At 41.6% G+C, this 20,698-nt stretch overlaps 4 protein-coding genes across 4 annotated transcripts; 3 read left to right on the top strand and 1 right to left on the bottom strand.

The window, feature by feature from the left end:
- Positions 1-425: 425 nt before the first annotated feature.
- Positions 426-3,087, bottom strand: nkiras2 (NFKB inhibitor interacting Ras-like 2). The gene is made up of 4 exons (XM_041061993.1): positions 3,057-3,087; positions 2,514-2,632; positions 2,164-2,405; positions 426-1,938 (listed from the first exon to the last, which is right to left on the bottom strand). The coding sequence occupies exons 2-4, from the start codon at positions 2,605-2,607 to the stop codon at positions 1,696-1,698; spliced, it is 579 nt and encodes a 192-aa protein (XP_040917927.1). The 5' UTR covers positions 2,608-2,632; positions 3,057-3,087; the 3' UTR covers positions 426-1,695.
- Positions 3,088-3,106: 19 nt separating this feature from the next.
- On the top strand, positions 3,107-10,174 carry dnajc7 (DnaJ (Hsp40) homolog, subfamily C, member 7). Its single transcript, XM_041061992.1, has 14 exons — positions 3,107-3,207; positions 3,938-4,026; positions 4,164-4,288; positions 4,705-4,818; positions 5,153-5,227; positions 5,345-5,463; positions 6,243-6,396; positions 6,598-6,762; positions 7,483-7,574; positions 7,707-7,780; positions 7,940-8,086; positions 8,228-8,380; positions 8,570-8,632; positions 8,785-10,174. The coding sequence occupies exons 1-14, from the start codon at positions 3,134-3,136 to the stop codon at positions 8,820-8,822; spliced, it is 1,482 nt and encodes a 493-aa protein (XP_040917926.1). The 5' UTR covers positions 3,107-3,133; the 3' UTR covers positions 8,823-10,174.
- A 284-nt stretch (positions 10,175-10,458) lies between these two features.
- Positions 10,459-13,499, top strand: odad4 (outer dynein arm docking complex subunit 4). The gene is made up of 11 exons (XM_041063145.1): positions 10,459-10,584; positions 10,719-10,850; positions 11,039-11,192; positions 11,300-11,361; positions 11,555-11,705; positions 11,920-12,144; positions 12,225-12,432; positions 12,517-12,603; positions 12,808-13,004; positions 13,169-13,269; positions 13,366-13,499. The coding sequence occupies exons 1-11, from the start codon at positions 10,459-10,461 to the stop codon at positions 13,399-13,401; spliced, it is 1,479 nt and encodes a 492-aa protein (XP_040919079.1). The 3' UTR covers positions 13,402-13,499.
- Positions 13,500-14,486: 987 nt separating this feature from the next.
- On the top strand, positions 14,487-19,674 carry LOC121198834 (2',3'-cyclic nucleotide 3' phosphodiesterase). Its single transcript, XM_041063168.1, has 4 exons — positions 14,487-14,619; positions 16,176-17,796; positions 17,896-18,023; positions 18,224-19,674. Exons 2-4 carry the CDS (start codon positions 16,215-16,217, stop codon positions 18,686-18,688), a joined length of 2,175 nt encoding a protein of 724 aa, XP_040919102.1. The 5' UTR covers positions 14,487-14,619; positions 16,176-16,214; the 3' UTR covers positions 18,689-19,674.
- The last annotated feature ends 1,024 nt before the right edge of the window (positions 19,675-20,698 follow it).

Raw genomic sequence — 20,698 nt, 5'->3', positions numbered from 1 at the left:
TGGTACTTGACAGTTTAGTTTGCTTCCTGATCTCCATTTTTGTTTGTCTTTTAAACTGATATGAATCAATTAGTACCTCGTAATTAGTGTTTTTTAGGTAGATAAAGGAATAGATTTTGAACAAAATACTTACAGATGCTTTTCTGTGAAACACACGTACTCAGAATTCAAATGCGTGTTTAAAAGACAGTGAATACGTTTGACTCATTCTGCAGAAGCTTTTGTTCAAAGCAGTTTACAATTAGTTCATTCAATCCCCAATGGTGCAAGTGCTACACATGGATATTTCCCTTAAAATGAAACTGTCTTTTAGAACAGCTTCCAGTGGCAACTGATTTCATGAGAACATCCACAGTGTTTAACTGGAAGATCAGAGACATCTGCTGGTCAAGAAACAAACTACAAAAAACTCAACAGCATCCTAATTAGGCACAACAATCCTTTAATTTGTTTACAAAACATGCAAACAAATATCAAGTGAACACATTTTAAGGGTTTTAAAACTTGATTGCTCGATATCCACAAAAAAGTTGAATGATACATGGTGGCACAAACACATGAATATTCAAGACAACAGCAACATTTCCCCTTTTCAATAAAACAAATTTTAAAAGCTGCACATATTTGACCTCATGCTGCGCCCTGTCACTGAATGTCTAATGTGTTATTGTGGATTTTTTTTTACAATCACTATAAACAGACCTTCAACTTCAGCAATGACAGTAACTGATAATATGATGAGTCATGTTGTTAAAGATGAGACATCTCTGTTTGTATATTGTGTCCCTCGTTTTTTCATGTGCAGCAATCAGAAAAAAGTAGCACCTGAGCCTGCAGAAACCGCCTTTCATCTGAACATCTTTCATCTCACATTTAAACTTTTAAAGCCTGTACAGAAGGCAATATGTGGTGAGGAATGTCAATACAGCATCCAACAGTGAATCTCTGCATACATAATTATATAGTGTAACAAATCTCCTGACCAACAAACAGCACAGTTACTGTACGTCATCAATAATGTATCAATAAATCCCTTTTACAACATGTGAGATTCAACATTTGTGTGATGCAATAATTAGGTGACATTTGAAACTGACGTCATTAATGATTCAACCTGTGTGTACGTGTACATAAAGTAGTAGCCACAGTACATGTGTGTTGGATCCTAATTTATCTATACAGTGAGCACCATGAATCAATGATACCTTTAAACTCTGGACTGGTTGCGAATAAACTGAGATCAGATGCTGATTGTCACTAGTTCAAAAACTATATTATGTAGGTCCAATGACAACTGCAGTAATAGTAAAGAATGTTGATGAATAGTTTGGCCATAATCCAACCCAATAAAATGGGAGTGAGAAACAAAAACACCTCGTCTTCTTTGATTTGTTAGCTGATATGGCAAAATAAAACCAAGAGATCCCCATTTTCACTCAGTCATATTTAAAGTAGTATTTTACAAAAACATTAAAAGCAGATGTTATATTAATACAAACAGTGCTCACTGTATATAAATATCCATACAATCATCCTGCCTTTCCTCTCATCACTTCTCCACATTCTCACGACCAACCTTTACTAACTCAGTCCTTCATGATATCAAAATTGATCCTTTAGTAAAACAAGGTTCCCTTTAACACAACTCTAGTCCCTTTTTCCTCCCTCTTGAATGTGTTAACAGTGTTTGGTCATTTAACTGTCTGTAGAACCACCGCCCTTATTCTTGTTGCGACTGAGAGGGAAGGTGGACTTGCTCTGTGGCTGGGTCATTTTGCTGGCCAGGTAGACAAAGGGTTCGATCAGCGTGCGTCGGTCCACCACCGACACCTCCCAAAGACGAACCTTCTCGTTCTTCGCCCAGTTCTGGGCCATGTTAGCGTCAACTCTCCTTTCATCCTGCTTGTCCAGCTTGTTACCCAGCACAACAATAGTCACCTGGGGATCAGGATCATCAGGTTCCACATCAGTGTAATCTTTATCACTGTCCACATCAATGTGTATCACTACATCTGCTGTATTTCTGCTATAGTTTTAGCTATGATAGAATGCAAAATTCAAATTAATAATTTATAAATCTCATTTCTGTGTATAGGGTAGATTAATCAATGTCTGTAAACATAACTTGTTGCCTTTAAATGCCAAGATGTATTCAGTTCTCACCTCTTTCTTGTCTCTGTGACGGTCTATGTCCTTCTTGAGTGCCTCCATTCGCTTAAAGGACTCTTTACTGTCAATGCTGTAAACAAGTACAAAGCCATCTGCAAAAGTGTAGTAATGTCGTGGGAACTCCATCCCATCCCGGAGTCCTCGGGTGTCATAAAAGCGCACCTGCTCTCGTGTACCACGATCAGTCTCTATGGAGCCAATGTAGATATCCTCCAGGGTCTCCATGGGCTCCGAACCTGACAATGGATAAACAAAGATGGGCCAAAAATGCCAATTAACATTTACATTCTGGTAAACTTAAAACTAGACTGCAAGACTGTATTAATTCACCAGACCAAGTATACCTGCAACATGGTTGGCATACAGTAGTTGCTCCAAAACGGCCGTTTTACCTACTGCACCTTGGCCACACACAACCACCTTACAGCTTTTGCCCATGACTCTCTCTCTCAGGCCAGAAAATCTGAAGAGACAGAAAACTGTTCAATTATTTTTTATTACAGTATAAGCGAATAGCATAGCACTTACACGTTATATGGGTAGCTACGTTGCTACTGTTTATTTTCTTAGACACAATCACCATCACATAACTGATAAGTAGCTGGCTAACACACATATAAAATAACAACTCATAGATATTTCAATATGAAACGTTTGCTGGCTGAGTATGCTAACGTCGTTACAGTTTACAGAATATGACATTAGCCTAGCATTAGCTTCCGGAGAGATGAACGACATTACATACGAAGTCGCTAATGTTATCTAAAATGTCTAACCCCACTAAAGTCGTGTATTCACAACTATATACGCTGTTAGTAGCGAACGGTAATAATATACGTATTTGTTGTGAAACTGGTCTTTAAGCGTAAGCTAGCTTCTTTCCTTACCTAGCGGGCTACTTCCTGTTTACAGTGTACGTAACGACTGCAGTAATGTGGCCCCGCCCCTCCCCATTGACGGCAAAATGGCGACGGAGAACTGTGATGCTGTGAACATGGACCCTGACATGGACCTGCTGAGCGACGAAGAATTAGAAAGGTAAGATACACCAAGGCTATGTTGTCAGCGGCAGAAAAACATCTACAAAGAAGTCTGTCTCTGATATCTGCAGTCAAAAGTCCTTGCCATGTTAATTTTCCTGTCGCTAACTAGCGCGCTGCCGCTAACTGTTTAGCTAAATTTGGCCCGGGATCACGTTTAGTCGTTGGTGGCTAGCTCCTGTGCTGGATTTCTGTTTGGCAGTCGGACACACTGTAATATCTGTAAATCTGTCGCTGCCTATCGATTGTAAAAGTTGATCTGGCCCAGATATTGCAATAATGCCTTCACATTGCTGCAGTATTTCCACAATGGTAATAGCTGGCTTGCTAGTTAATGACACAATTCACTCAATGTGTGGCCGTGATGTAAAGCATGAAAGACTTCCAAAAAAAGTAATGGCAGTGGCCCGCAGCATGGTGTCATATGTTCCTGGCTCTGTTCTCCCTGTCAGCTTCACAAAATAGCCATGTGTTTGATTGGAGTAGACACTTGTGCCCTGCTGGTTTGACCCTTTCTATGTTTAGCTAACTCAGGCCAAAAGAGTCTCCGGTGAACACTGTCGTTCATAATTTTGGGCATGCTCTTTTTACAGGTGTTTATGGATGTGATTCTCAGACCTAACAGTATTACTGTGTAAAGAATAAAGTGTACGGCAAACCCAGCCAGCTGACTGACCACATACTGTGTGCTTCTGTGCTAAATTTGCTTTGTGCCCACTTTTACACAGGGAAGCGGAGGGCTTCAAAGAGCAAGGCAATGCCTTTTATATCAAGAAGGATTATGCAGAAGCATTCAATTATTACACCAAGGCCATCGGTAAGTATTCCTAAATCATTATGGTTGATCCTCCCTTTGTTTGGAAATAGTGTTGACTTCTTGTATAGGATAAGCAACAATAGTTTGAATTCTGTCGGACTTTGGATGACGTGTGAACAAACTTATTTTTTCTACAGACATGTGTCCAAAGAATGCAAGCTATTATGGAAACCGGGCAGCCACATTAATGATGTTGTGCCGGTATAGAGAGGCTTTAGAAGATTCCCAGCAAGCAGTACGGCTAGATAACACCTTCATGAAGGTAAGTTGCGGGAAAGAAGCCCCTACATTCCATTAATTGGGAAATCTACTCGTGTAAGTAGTTTCAGCCAGAGATACCTTTACAACAGCATCCACTGGGGAACTTTAACTTGAGTCTGGGAGAAGTTTTACACAACTTTGAGTATAGTTGTTTGTCATCTTGTGGAAATGACCTATGTTTTATGCATGTATGCATTTTTGTCTATATTTATATATAGCTTTTCAATACATAAACCATAACAAGACTTTAATTGTTTGTGTTTATAATATGTAAAATGTATTAAAGGTGTGTTACATAACAAAGTAAATTAAAGGTGGTAATGATTAAGATTTTATCAAACAGTGCCCAATTCATTTTTAACAAGAGGGGTATTGAAGAATGTTATTCAGTTTCTGAACTGTGTCTTTTACCTACAGGGCCATCTGCGAGAGGGCAAGTGCCACCTGTCTCTTGGCAACGCTATGGCTGCCAGCCGCTGTTTCCAGAGGGTTCTGGAGCTGGAACCAGACAACAGCCAGGCCCAGCAGGAGGTGAGCTGGCCTTTGTGTCAGAGAGCATGATCTAACAATTTGGAAGTGATTATCCACTATTAGATAAGCTTTGGCCAAGCAAGTGCAAATAAAGTGCAATGGTCTGATACTGAGCGGTTTAAGAGGATATCAGCTGGAGTTACTGTCCATTCCTAATGAGCAAGCAAGTTTGAGGTCATTCAGAGAACCACTGCTGCTGCTTACATTGACCCAGTTTTACAATCACTAAGCATGGTACACAAGATAGACCAGTAGTAGCTGTAAAGCAATGAAGTGAACTGAATACAAGAGGTCTTTTTCTGTTGTCACCGAATGCCTCAAATTCCTTCGGCAGCTGAAGAATGCAGAGTCTATCCTTGAATATGAGCGAATGGCAGAGATCGGATTTGAGAAACGAGACTTCAGGATGGTAAGTTACCCAGTGGTTATGATGTTACTTCATTTTGTCAATTGTATGATACGGCATGTCACCAATAACTGCTCTGTCAAGCAGCGCAGACTGCAAATATGCCTTTGTTGTTTCTAGGTTGTCTTTTGCATGGACCGTGCCTTGGAGCCTGCGTCAGCCTGTCACAGGTTCAAGATACTGAAGGCAGAGTGCTTAGCCCTGCTGGGACGCTACCCTGAGGCTCAGTCTGTAGCCAGGTAAGAATGCTTATTTGAAAAATACTTGGCAGTTCCCTTATTTAGTGGACACCATTGGAATTTGTCGCAATGATCAGACGTGTGTACAGTTGCGTGTAAATTTGCCGTGCTGTGTCATATTATATGAGCTGTATACACCTTTCATTATGACATATTATTAAAATGTCTGTCAGTCAGATATAACAAACGATGAATCCTGTATCACAGAGCTTTGGAGAAATGGGAAAACAGTGACATGTAATTGCAAAGAAGTAACAATGTGCTGCTCTGAAAAGTCAGACAATTCCACCGAGCCATAATAATGCAATTAAATGTTGGGCACTGTCTACACCAGGTGTGCTATGATTTATCTTTAATGAATGTCAGTATGCCAGAATACAGAAATCCATGGGCCTTCTGTTAAAAAAAAAATATACACACAACTTTGTGTTTTTATGTTTACAAAGAGACATCATAGGTTTAGCACATGGGCCTTAGAAGTAAACACTTGATCTCAAATTCGCAATTACAACAGTGTACAAATGGCACATCCTCACAATCATCCTATTGTGTTAATTTTCCTTGAAAATGAAGCTGCTCTGAGGAGTACCTTCAGGAACCGTGTGGTGCCTGCTCTGTCTTCAAAGAAGGGGGACAATCATTCCCACTGTTCAGCATAGTTTGATGTGAACTAAACCTTTAAAGATGATGCCACATGCCAATTCATTTTGGTGTGATTTCTCTTTTTCCTAATGTTTATTTTCTTTTAACTTTAATCTTGATTATTTGTTTCCATTCAGTGATATTCTGCGAATGGACTCCACTAATGCGGATGCACTGTACGTGCGTGGTCTTTGTCTCTACTATGAGGACTGCATTGACAAGGCCGTCCAGTTCTTTGTTCAGGCCCTGCGTATGGCTCCTGACCATGATAAGGCTCGGCTTGCATGCAGAGTGAGTTTTATGAACCAGCTAACCCATATTTGTGACTTCCTATAAATATATCTTACAAAAAGGCTATTAACAGAGGAAAATGGCCCAAGAAAATATAGCAATGCAGTTTTCTTTTATCTGTTTTAAGTCTGATTGATTTCTGTTACTGCTAAGATAGCCCTGAGTGGCTTTTTAAGGCTACCCAATGTGTTGTTTTCCCAGAATGCCAAAGCACTAAAAGCCAAGAAGGAGGAGGGGAACAAGGCGTTCAAGGAGGGAAACTTTGAGGCAGCCTATGATCTGTACTCTGAGGCACTAACAATAGACCCCAACAACATCAAGACTAATGCCAAGCTGTTCTGTAATAGGGCCACTGTTGGATCTAAGGTGAGAAACATGCACAGCAGAGATACCACTGACAGGTTGTTTTTCATTACGGGTGACATTTCAAACACCCTGAATTCAAAACACTTGAGAAGATTATCTACACTGTTTATTTGAGATTGAGTTTTTATATTCCAATCACGTGAGAAAGAAAAGGCTGTACTCCTTGGCTCTGCGATACATAAAAACAAACAACATGAGTAAAAGTCATGTGCCATTGTAATACTTTGTGACTATTTGCCCCATAAAGCTGGAAATGTTTGACACCATATCAGTAAATGTTGCAAAGGAGACATGGACATGAGCGGCTCTTGACAAAACACAAAAAGTAGCAGATAAGGACAGAAAGAGGTCTGTGTCTGTTAGATAAAGGTAAGGACAGAACCACAAACAGACAAAACTCCAAACTGTGACTCCTACGGCGCGCTGGACCTGCATAGTTTGAATAATGCTAGATAAATGCAAGGCTTGTTACAGACCTACGGTGATGTAATTGCGTGCAAGACATCAAGCATGCATAACACACTCAAAAGCCCTCATTCAGATAGTCAAATTCATCGGCTAGCACTTGCGCAGAGTTCTCATTCTGTCCCCATGACAGTATGAAGTTTTTTTGTATCTTTGCTATGTTGTACTTGTTCTGTTAAGTTAAGAGAACTGGGCCACTACTCTTCTGTCTCTCTCTGCTTTGCATGGTTATACTTTTCTCTTTTTCTTTGAAAGCTGAAGAAACTAGAACAGGCCATTGAAGACTGTACAAAGGCCATTAAACTGGATGAGACCTACATCAAGGCCTATTTACGGAGAGCACAGTGGTATGTCTAAGATTTCTAACTCTGTTGTTAATAGAGATATGAAGATGTATTTGTTTTACACACCTACACTTGTATTCTATTGTTCAGATTTGGTAAAGAAACAATGACAGACGTGTGCATACTGTGTTTCAGCTACATGGACACAGAACAGTACGAAGAGGCAGTGAGAGACTATGAAAAGGTTTATCAGACAGAGAAGACAAAAGGTGAGAATCAGACTCCTGCGTTCAGATCAGATATTCCTCTTCATTTTTCTGCTGCTGACAACTTATGACTGTTGTTTTGCTTTCTTCTGCCACTTTAATGATATTGCTCCCCCCGTTGTACATTAATCTGTCCCTTCTTTCTTCATCTTTATTCCATAGAACACAAGCACCTCCTGAAAAATGCCCAGCTGGAGTTGAAGAAAAGCAAGCGGAAAGATTACTACAAAGTGCTCGGGGTGGATAAGAATGCCACAGAAGATGAAATCAAAAAAGCGTACCGCAAACGGGCACTTTTACATCACCCAGGTGCTTTATTTCTTCTACCATTGTGATTTTATACAGGAAAAAAAATTTGTCATTACATAATCCTTATATGCAGTTGACCCTCAGCCTAGCTGACTTTTGCACATTTTGGTGTGTCCTGCCCCATCACCCAACTTTCTTTAGACCGTCACAGCGGAGCTAGTGCTGAGGTGCAGAAAGAAGAGGAGAAGAAGTTCAAGGAGGTGGGCGAGGCTTTCAGTGTGCTTTCAGACCCAAAGAAGAAGTCTCGCTATGACAGTGGTCAGGATCTGGAGGATGATGGCATGAACATGGGAGGTCAGCACCTGGGCATGTGTTGGGGTGGGAGGTCTCGAGGGTGAACAGATTGAAATATTTGTCATGTCTGTGCCAATAATCTACCTTTTTATTATAAATCAACAGTTGTTTTTATAGCAAGAAAATTCAACCTGGTTGTAAAGTTCTCTGTGCTGATCACGATTCTTACTTGCATTTTATTTCCACCAGAATTTGATGCCAACAACATTTTCAAGGCGTTCTTTGGAGGCCCAGGGGGTTTTAGTTTTGAAGGTAATTAATTAATGCTCTATTTGTACACAGATACTTAAGAGAAGTGATGCTTTTCTTTCAACCACTTTGGAATGACGTTCTAAGTTTAAGAGTACAGTAAAAGTATTTCAGTACATGTACGTGTTAATTGACATGTTTGTCATTTGTTTCAGCATCTGGACCAGGAAATTTCTTCTTCCAGTTTGGTTAATCGAAGGGTTCGTCTACCTAAATGCTTATTACATCAGGACTTTTCAACAATGTCAACCCCCTGACCCACCATCCGTATTTAATGACTGACTGATTGCAAGTCAGATTCTTGTCTATGCCATTGACTGAATGAATGCAACCCAATGACCACATGCAGCAAACGATTTAACACCTGTATAGCAAGGACACCAAGACGGCTCAGACTGAGTTGGTAGTGTTACTGGTTTTGGATTTGGTTTTCTTCCTTCCAGAACGAAACAAACTTGAAAGTCAGTAATGGCTAGCAACACTGGTCCAAATATTTCCTGGATTTTTGAGATAGGGGAGTTTGTGCAGCTATTGTGTTAGAGCTTTTAGGGATCCATGCAGGGAGTGACGTCCTGGGGAAAGTCTTGAGATGCAACTGAGCACTGAGCAAGCTATTATCCGGCTCGTCTCAACTTACTGCTGAGGGGGTATTCTCTGCATGAAAATTAATAACTTGCTTAATGATTTCTGAAGAAAATCACTGAGCAAGCAACACGTCCCCCTTTTGAACAAACTGTCAGACAGGCAGACAGTTGGCTGCTACGAATTCGCACTGAAAACTGCCTCCTTGTCATAAGCCAAAAGGAGCACCTGAGCATTTTTTTTAAATTCACAACACCCGGAGCCTAGAGCCTACACTTACAGTACAGCCGAAGCACATTATACAGATGGCAGTGGAGACAGCTGTGCTGGCTTTGTTGCCAGCAAAGTCCCTCTCCCTCTCGTTGTCATAGGTTTTATGTTTAATGTTGCCATTCACAGGTTGCTGCATTGTACATTTTACTGGAATGTAAAGTGTTGATTTGTGATGATAGTTGATTATTTTTTTTCCATTTTTTTATTTTGATATGTATATTTATTGTAAATTAGCTGTCTGATAGAACCAAAGGATGAGGACACTTTTCTGTAATGTAAAAGTTTGAAAGTGGCACCGACTGTGAGCATCCCTTTGACGCAGTTTCAGGGAGATCATTGTTTTGCTTGGTCTGCATGACATGTTGCACAGAAATAGATTTTGCTGTTTGTGTTCTCCTTGAGTGTGATGCAAGCTGTCTAATTTCACCCAATGCAAAAGAAAAGCATAGGAACAGAACATGTGTTTGCCATTGTCTAAGAAGATCAGGTGCTGTGTGATTATGAAACCCGGTAACGTTTGGTTGCTTCCTGACAAGTGTGTTGTTCTCCTGGTGCACTTCATGAAGAAAAGAAAAGCATCCTCATCTTTGCTCTTATTGTTTTTGCCCTTACGGTGAAACCATCCTCTCTTTACCTTTGAAAAGTTCCAGCCGTGTTAATAAAGTTGGCCTCCTCTGGGTTTCCCCTTCAGTTTGTTTCATTTTGTGTGTAGAAAAGTATCATAAATAATAATTCTATCAGCATTAAAAATATTTAATAATAAGGTTATCATGAGCATATATGTAGTCACACAGAAAACTGTTTTGTGTATGTGTGTGCTGCATTGAACGGGCAGCAGAGGGCGCTGTTTCCCCGCGGCTAGTTTGTTGGTGTGGTTGCTATGATACCGGAGATCGTTGATGTGTTTGGGTACCCACCAGGGTTAAATGGTCTGTGAGCGTTGCTCTGAAAATAAAAGTTTACAGCGCCGAAAAATGTCAGACACCGTTGGAGACCACGATGGTGAAAAGCCAAAGGGCGTATTCTCCACGTTAATGGCCGACGGGGACTGGCTGTACCTTAAAGGACAGTATAAGAAGGCTATAGACAGCTTCACGGACGTAAGTGTGAACCAACTAGCTAGCAAGCTAACGTTAGGTGACAACTACGGGGATTGTGTTATTTTTTTTATTTACAACATATTGTCCAAGTTTGGTTAACCAGCTTTTAAACGTCTTTTTTGGTCTTTGTTCAGGCACTGGCTTTAAAGCCTGGTGACAAGTATTGCCTTGTTGGCCGGTCCAAATGTTACCTGAAGATGGGGCAACCTGAAAACGCTTTAAAAGATGCAGAGGCTTCTCTCAAAGAAGACAATGCGTTTTTCGAGGTAAACGGCAGGTTACATACATGTCTGTGTTTGTGCTTTCCACTGTCTGGAACAACAAATAAATAAACTGCTTAAATTATACTAGTTAAATGGCAGCCCTCAAGCCAACCGCCTACTGTAAATTTGAGGGAATTTATTAAAAGTGAAGTCTATAAAGATTTATTTTATCATGATTTTTTTTTTTTTAGGGATTGCACCAGAAGGCAGAAGCTCTGTACTACATGGGAGAATTTGAATTTGCACTGGTGTTTTACCACAGAGGTCAAAAGCTACGTCCACAGATACAGGAGTTCAGACTGGGTATCCAAAAAGCACAGGAGGCCATTGAAAACTCTGTTGGCAGTAAGTAATTTAACACTGTTTTGTGACTTAAATTGTAACCGCAGCATATGAATATCCTCCTCTCTCCCTCCTCTCAACACTTAAAATCTAAACCTGCCATTTTACAGGCCCTTCCTCTGTAAAACTGGAGATTAAGGGAGACTTATCATTCCTCCAGAAAGATTTGGAGGTGAGTCTGTTTGTCACTTTCCTTTTCAGTAACCCAGTATTTAACATGCATGCTTTTCTACTGCAGGAGAAAAAGGAAATTAAATGAGCAAATTCTGGACAGTATTAGACTTTACAGTTTTCTATATGTAATGTTTGACCTGACCTCCCTTCTGAAGCACAATGTTACCTTTCTGAATGACTGACTTATAAAGAGAGCACAGCCAATTACTGCTATTCAGCGTCTGGACAAGGAGAAAAAACAGCAGAACCAGAAGATCCCTAAGAGTGAGAAGACAACCAAACAACTACTGGGAGAGTTTTACAGTGACAAGAAATATCTAGAAGACCTGCTGAAAGATGAAGGTAGTTTGTTAATTATATGACCTTAGCTGACTATGTTTTTGTCTTTCTGTATCTTTCATTTGAGACTGAAAAAAAAAGATAAAATAACATTTTCTGTCGCTATCACTTCAAATGTTAACTATTAGCTTCATTACTGTTCAATATGTTTATTTAAACCCACCTACAGTGTTGTTTTTTCACTTTTATTACACTGATGTTACACTATGATCTGCAGACTTGGTAAAAGGTAAGATGAAAGGTGGCGAACCACTAAAGAACGTTATTGAGAGCTGCCTGACGTACCTCGACACTTGCACCGAGTTCTGGAACCAGGAGAAACCCGTCTGTGCACAGGAAAGGGACCGTAAGCTCATGCAACAAAAACGTAGTAAGCCCCGTTCCAGTGCACACTCTGAATCTGCTCAGTTTCTGCTGAAGAGCCTGGATGACATTGATGAAGGTAAATCAGGTTTCTGGCTGAACTTTTAGCTCGGTGCGTTTCTTGGCCTAAAAATTCCCAGTGTATGTTTCTTGTCATAGAGTTGACATCTGGAAACGCAGAGGAGAGTCTCAAGAAGGCAAAGGAAGTCATGAAGACAGTACAGGGATGGTCAGAGAAAGAGGTGCCTAATAAAAAAGAGGTTTTGGGCAGCCTGCACAGTTGCATTGGGAATGCTTTGATGGACCTGGGAGATATGGACAAAGCATTAGACCATCATCAGAAAGACCTGGCTTTGGCTAAACAGTGGTGAGAATCTGAAGAAATACGCAATAGGAGTGAAAGTACTGGACTACAATAGATCTAATCTTTTGTAATCTTTCTTATCACCAGCAAACTCCCAGAAGCAATGTCCAGGGCGCTGGACAACATTGGCAGAGTCTATGCCCAAACTGGACAGTTCACACAAGCCATTGAATTGTAAGTAAACAATGAAATATCTCCTGCACATGTTAAATATGTGATATGGCCATCCTTAGCAAAACATGCTATTTTGATGGTAGTTTTTTCTGTTCACACCTTCCTTAACAAGCACCGTTTGACACTGAGGAATGACCATGGAAGGTTTGTTCATCGGTGACATTACATTTATTTCGTTTTCTTCTCTCTGTGTTGAACATTCAGCTGGGTAAAGAAGATTCCCCTGGTCCGTGGTGCTTTGGAGAAGACCTGGCTGTTTCACGAGATTGGTTGGTGTTACCTGGAGCTTGATCGCCACAAGGAGGCCCGAGACTATGGTGTCCGTTCACTTGCTGCAGCTGATGAAATTGCTGATGAGAAATGGCAGATGAACGCCAACGTGTTGGTTGCACAGTCAGAAAGTAATTCATTATCTGGTTTTATGTCAGACACTGGTTAATAGTAACCTGTCATCTTATTTGCTGGATATTTAACCTTTTGAATTTTCTAGCACTGTGATGCTGTTGTCAGTGGACAAACTACTCACCTGATCTTTAACAGTTATTCCCCTGCTGTTTAATATCAGTGAAACTTGGAAACTTTGAGTCCTGTGTTGCGAGCTTTGAGAGAGCCTTGACCCACGCCAACCTGCAAGACGACGACTCTGCCACAAATGCTATTCAGAAGGTTCCCAGTCTGTTGTCATCTGTTTCCCTGTCCCATACTCTGAGATCCATTTAAAGATATTTTTGATGGCTGACATTTGTCATTTCTACATTTCAGGCTCTTGATGAAGCAAAGCAGCACCTACCACAATGAGGATGTATCCAACCGAGACTGAGAGCAGCCTGAAATAAAGACAGAGGGAAACGATCAGTGGTTTGATATTTTGGTATGAAACTCATCTTCCTCACACTGGCAACTGAGACATCTGAGGTTTTATGAACAAAATCTATGAATGCGTTTTGATGAAAGCCTCAGAATATCAGTATTTTGATAAATGATGAAAAGCATTGTGGGCACCTTCACTTAATGCATTTGAATTTGAGATATTTGAGTGTTTTCAATTTTAAAAAATGTTAAGAAACTGGCTGATCATGTTTCACTTGATAAACTAAAGGGGAAATTTATCACACAGTCCCTTTGGCCTCTTCTAATGAAATGTAGAACAGAGTTCTACTTGGTAACAGGAACTTCCCATGTCACACCTTCCCCATGGTTCATCTATCTCACACATGTTGTCACTCGCAACAGATGAATGTTTCCTGCAAAGTTCAGAGCTGTTGGTCTGAACAACAGGAAAAAAAAAAACACATGCAATATGAAGTGAAAAATGTCAAACCATGTAGAAGAGAAATAAAAAGTTTTCTTTATTGAAATTCAGCACAGACAGACACATATATACACATTCAACACATACACAACAAATACAAGTGACAAAAAATAGATAAAATTAAATAAATGTATGAACAGAAGACAGACATCAAGAAAAAAGTAAATTAAGTAAATCACATAAATAAATATACAATAACAATACACATTGTTGTACAATGCATTTGTTTTGTTGTGAGGCTTTAATTATGATATTTATACACTGCTTTTAGATGAACATTGGGAAAGTAACCCTAAATATTAGCAGTAAACCCATCCTTAATATGAACGAACATTGTCTGTGGTGTGTTGTGGGATTTTTGGTGGGTTATTTTTTTTATGTCCTTTTAGAAAATCAATGCATATAAAGTTTTGGGGTTTTTTTAAGAGAGGGGAAGAACAAGTTCAAAAAGGGAAAACACGGAATTTATTTTGGTTTTTCACTTTAAAAAAAAAAAAAGTTTCTCTGGTAGCGTCCTTCCGGTCTTCAGGGGCGTGTCCGTGGCCCCGCCCCGCTGCGCGTTCCCGGGAATTTCCGTTTCTGCCCCCCCCTCCCTTGAAGAGTGGAGCGTGTGCGTGGTGTCTGTGCCAAGGATTGCCTTGTCATTGTATCCAGAGAGAAACGCGTGGTCAGCGGCACCACCGACAGCTCCACTGCAGTGACTGGTAAGCTGGCATGTTGTTGTTGTTTTTTTTTTTTTTTTATTAAGCAAACAAAAGCCCTTCGCGCTGAACGCTTACAACTCGCCCGTTACTGCTGTTTACTCCAACTGCCGAAATAAGTTGTTCCAGTAACAATCACTGCGCCTCGTAAACATCCAGCTCGCACAGACGTGGCGCCGCAGCTGGTGATGTGATATCCAAAATTACGGACTGCCAGGCTAATTTTTTTTTTGTCTGGCGTGCTAGCATTAGGTGCACGCCACTCCCCGCCTGGCCACATTGTGCAGCTGGCAAAATGTACCCTTCAGACTCTATATCGATTTTCTGTGTTTAAAACAACATTTGAGCTCACATTTAGCCTTCGACCTTAGACTCTCGTTTTAAAAATCCTTATTCTCGGTTCAGTTAATACGTTATGCGTTGAGTCCAAACTTGACAAGCAAAGGGAAAACCCTCCTCTCACTCACTGCGCATTTACCGCTGCTGTACCCTCGCTAATTAAAGCGGATGAGGTGTAAGTTTAACACATGTGAAAGTGTGTGTATTTTTATGATTTTTGCATGTTCGGTTTCGGTTGTGTATTGCACAGCTGCTAAAAGGAAGAAAAAAATACAACTGAGTTCGGTGTAGGGCCAGACTGTCTTTGTTGCTTCGTTGGGTTAGGTTGTGAGAGCTTCCCCTTGTGTCTCATGACACGATGAGGTTTCACACATCTGTTAAATCCAGTGTTTAGGGGGTGAAAAAAAAAATCTTTCACTGACATTTACAAAATATCCTGCCACCCGGTGGAGGTCGCTCTAGAATGATGTAATCACACTTTTCTGCGATGCCCCATTTTCTTAACTACCCCTTTGTCTGTGTTTGCTTGCAGGGTTTAGCGCTGGTAATTCTTCCACGCAGGGTTTGAATACATATTTTTTTTGCAGTCACACTTGTGTGTCTCTATCATTGAAGTCCTTATTTTCTTAGCACACAAATGGAAATTAAAATTTGATGAAGTTGTACCAGCATTTTGCCCCCACCCATCCTATATGCACAAGGGCACAACACACCCCCCTCCCCCAAACACACACACACACACACTGAACAAAAATGAACATTAAAGCTTAAGGGTGTTGCAGGGCTTTTTGAAAGATTCACCCCCGGCAATACCACCCTCTCTTTGTGAAATCATGGATATTGAGTAAATTCCCGTATGAGTCATTATGACCACAGTCCTGATAAAACTGTCCTCTAGAAGGGCAAATGGTCCACACAAAAAATGCAGTAAGAAGTATTTAACGGCTTATTCACAAGTTTTGTTCTCTTTTTGTTTTTCATGCAAAAAAATGATGCTCTCAACCACTGATTTCACTTTACGTGTGATATATGAATCCTAAATAAATGGATATATAAATAATACCCTTGCTTCTTGGCCTAGTATTCAGACTTTTCATTTCTTAATCTGATGAATGTTAATAATAATAAAAAAAAACGTTTTGAATGTTTTGGGGCGGGTTATGAATTCATCACTGGGCTGATTAGATTGTTTCTCTCTTTCTTTTAATTATGCACTTAAGGTTTGATGGTGGTGAGTAGAGGCAGACTGTAAGCCAGACATGGATACTGAAAAGAGTGGCGAGGTTTTAGATGCGTCAGAGGCTCCACAGCAAGAGGAGACTGTAATGGAAAAAGAGGTTGTGTCAAAGCTGGAGGCACCGGAGGAATCCACAGAGCCTGAGAAGCCACCGGCTGCTGGTGAAGAGACTGAGCAGCTGGCAGTGAATGGCCATGATACAGAAGTCAAAACTTTGAAAGAAACAGAAGAGTTGATTGTGACAGAAAATGTGACTCTGTCTGAGGAAAAAACAAAAATAGAGATTGAGGACGGCTTGCCTGAAGAAAAGTCTGAAACGGAGCCGGTGCCTGGTGCGGTGGCACCACCACCAGAACCAGATGAGTCATCTGAAAAGATCTCCTCTGACCCAGTTGCAGCTTTAGACGCAGAACCAAAAAACATTCAGCCTGAACATCAGCCTATGCCAGAGAATGATCCAGAACCTTTGCCTGTGCAAACGCCTCTGGCAGCGAGTGCCCCTGTACCAGAGCCAGAGAAATTGGCAGAATCAGTTCCAGAAGCTGAACCACAAGAGCAAACATTACCTGAACCAGGCACGCTGCACCAGACACTAGATTCACAGCCACCCGGCAAGGAAGAGACGGTGTCAGAACAAGTGAAGACTGAAACCGAACTGCAGACTGCAATGGATACTGGGGCAAAAGAAGTTACCAAAGAGGGGGAGGCAGAAAACAGTGTCGCAGCTGAGCCAGAGACAAAGGAAGGGAAAGAAGAGAAACCAGCCGATGCAGAAAAAGTGGCAGAGGCAGTTTTGGTGGCAGAACCAACAGAAGCTGTGACATTAAAGGAGAATTCAGCCGAATCTGGAAATGTGAAATCTGTGGAGGACAAGGAGGAGGTCGAACCTGAAAAATCTGTCGAGTCTGATAATCTGAAGGGAGCTGAGGCAGCAGCAGAAGGTGAAGGTGTTAAATCTGAGCAGAGTAATGCTGAGGCTGAAAAGGAGGAAGATACAGCCCCTGCAACTGGATCTCTGTCCTTTGCCATCCTGGAGCGAGAGCAGACCAAAGAAGCCCTACGCACCTCTCGTACCCTCGTTGTCCTCAGAGGTCTTCCAGGAAGCGGTAAAAGTTTCCTGGCTCGTGCCATAGCTGATGCCTACAAAGACCACTGCTCTATCATCTGTGCCGATGACCACGGCATAAAGCCAGAGAATCCAGAATCATCTGCGGACGGGTACAAGGCTCTGGATGAGGCTGTGGTGACCTGCTGCAGTGCTGGAACAGCTTCCTCTGCTCTGATAGTGGTGGATGACACCAACCACACCCAGGATCGGCTGGCCCGCCTGGGGGAGATTGCTGAGCAACACCACTTTGTTGTTGTCTTCTTGGAACCGCAGACAGAATGGAGCAGAGATGTAGCACATCTGGCCAAGAAGACCAAGCGTGGACTAGAGGCAGCCCAACTGGAAGCCATGAAAGGTCCACTTGAGGAAATATCCATTCCTCTTTACTTTGGCTGGTTTCTCCTCTCTTCTGTCCAGGACAAGGTCAGGTGCACATCAATGGACTTCCTCAAAACACTGGACACCTTGGAGGCTTTCAAGAAACACATAACAGACTGTGAGTGGGTTTAAAGCTGTCTCATGTCTCACAAAGCACATTAATCCCTCAAATCTTTGCCATGACTAAGATGCAGCTGATCTTGTATTGTGTTTACAGTCACTGGTAAAGCTGAGAAGGAGGTGGATCTGGAGCAGTACTTTGAAGCCAAAGGAACCCTCCATTGCACTACAAAATTCTGTAACTATGGACAAGCAGAGGGTGCCAAAGAGTATTCAGAGATGCCAGTAAGAAACCAGAGTCGTTTCGTTGTTTGTGTATAGATTGTGATAGCTGCATGTGTTTGTAGGCTTGATAATTTATTACTTGCCAGTTTATTTTTGCATTGTTGCGTGAACCTTTCTCAGTAACAACTGAGAAGTGTAATGTTTGCTTATATTAATGTTCATCTTGTGATGTGTCCTTACTTTCCTTTTCTCTTCTGCAGGCTGTTAATGAACTCTATGGTTCTATGTTTGAGCTGTCTCTGAGCGCTCTCTTTGTCACTCCTCGCACTGTCGGTGCCAGAGTGTCCCTCACTGAGGAGCAGCTTCTGCTGTGGCCAGCCGACGCCGAAAAGGAGGGGGCGTCTGTTGTCCCCGCAGCTGCCTCCCTGCCTCTGGGAAGCCGCGCCCACGTTACTCTGGGGTGTGCAGAAGGTGTTGAGCCAGTTCAAACTGGCCTGGATCTGCTGGAAATCCTGGCCCTGCAGCAGGAGGGCCAGCAGGGGGAGCTGGTTGAGGAGATGGAGCTAGGCTCCCTGACCTACTACGGTGATGGAAGGTGGCTGCTCAGCCTCAGAGAGCCCATCTGCGCCCCAGCCTTCTTCTCCAGCTACTATAATCGCAAGGAGCAGGAGCCGACCAAAAAAGAACCCGAGAAGAAAAAGAAGTCAAAGTGCACCATACTGTAAATGGCAAACACGGAGATGTGTGGCCGGGATGACTGGTGAATTAAAATGTAGGCTTACTCTGTGCAAGGTTTGTGTGTTTGTGCAGTGTTTAGGGATTCAGTAATAGCCACCCTAAATCCACAAGCTGTGTGCCTTTTTACTGTTGATTTGCACCACAACCCGAGATGCCTTCAGTCCAGTTAGGCTTGTTGTTGTCAGCATTCAGTATCTTGTTTCACATATCAGTGACCAGAGTTGCAGTGCCCGGCTGTTTGCCGAGGTGTTGTTAGCTGCAGTTTTAGGTAGTGTAGGCTCCTCCCACAGCTCCACGGTTATCTCAAACCTAGATTTCCTCTTTATATTCATGTCAGTGTTTCTCAGTATTCAGATGTAAATGATAAACTAGGTACTTTCATTGCATGCATCCCTGGTTTACGGTAGCAACATATTAACACATTTCTGACCTGCGAAAAGTAGCTGTGCCTCTTTGACAGAATTGTCTGGTGGTTCCTTTGGCTTAGTTGTTAAAAAGGCTAGCTGTAATTTCTGTGCAAATATGTGTGTGTGTGTGTGTGTGTGTGTGTGTGCGTGCGCACGCAGCCTAGGAAGTTATTGTTAAATAGCATATGGGCCAAAGTTATCTATTTGATTAAGTGTATTAGAGTGAATGTCATTTATAGAGCATCTTCCTTGTTAAATCTTTGCACTGTGCATAGTTTGAAAGGGAGAGTGCTGATTGATTTTGGCATCTGTTTCAGCAGCTTGCACTTAGTACTTATCAAATGCTGTGAAACCAACTCTGTTTTGCAATCTTTTCTACTGTGCAAGACTGCACCATTGATCCCTTTTTATCCTCTCTGAGCAGCACTTCATGTATTGCATTTCGACTTGTATCCTCTGTGACTGTAATTTTTTGAAGGGCAACTCCTACTTTGTGTAGCTCTTATGAATCACTATTTTTGCACTTGTTTTGTACACTTAATAAAAAAGAACATGCTTTGCTCCGATACCGCAATTTGCTGTGTGCTCAGTGTTGTTAACGCACTCTCATGACCAGCATGCAGGCTGATAATGGGGGACAATTTATCTGCACATGGTAATTTTCTCACAGCATGCACTTGTAGCTGATTGTACAAACCAGCAGAGGGCTCCCATCACTCATTCTGTGGTTTGGTGGGGGGGCCAAGAAAAGATGATGGGTTTTGTGGAAAGGTATTTACTACTTCTAACCTCAAGTGGCTTTGCATTCAGTGTTTTCGATTCATGACTCTCCAGATACTGTATTTACAAACAGTCTGCCACAGACTGGATTGCACCATCTGTCTGATCTCCCTTCAGCTTGCCTTTGCAGAAGTATCTGGCACAGTGTCATCGACAGCCACCCAGAGTATTGCCTGTGACAGAGCAAGTGCGCAGCTGTAATGTCTGACCCTTCTGTTAACTCAAAGGTACATTAACAAATTTAAGTTATTTTTAAAATTGCATTTGTGTTTGTTTTTAATGTGTATAGTTCTCATAACATTATTGCACCTTGTGTGATGGTCACTACCACAGCTGCCACACAATCTGCAGCAAAAAGTTTTGTTTTTTATGTTTTGTTTAAATACTGACTGTCTCCATTTCAAACAAACAAACAAAAAATCCAAGATAAGTGCATTTACTCTTTACTGCATCCTTCAAACTAAAAATAACTGCTCTGGATTTAGGTCAAGGACAGGTAAAAGACCATGAACCCTCCATGTCACACTGTTCAACTCAACAGTCAATGTGTTGGTTGTGTGCAAGATCAAGTGGTTTCATCATTGGCTGCTGTGTAGATAAAGGACAATGTCAGCCAATGAACATCAGCGGCCGATAATTGCCCTGTTTTCTCCACGAGTGGTGTGTGTGGGAGCTTGGTGAGGAAACTAATGATGCCTTCAAGGACTCCTTGTAATCACTTGGACTGATGTGGTCCAATAATCTGACATGGAATTGTGGGGAAAATCCAAGTGCTTTTAATTAGAAATAATGACAGAAATCCTCCCCCTG

The sequence above is a fragment of the Toxotes jaculatrix genome, chromosome 18, assembly GCF_017976425.1.
Source record: "Toxotes jaculatrix isolate fToxJac2 chromosome 18, fToxJac2.pri, whole genome shotgun sequence".
Taxonomy (NCBI): domain Eukaryota; kingdom Metazoa; phylum Chordata; class Actinopteri; family Toxotidae; genus Toxotes; species Toxotes jaculatrix.
This window is presented reverse-complemented; position numbering and strand designations above follow the sequence as displayed.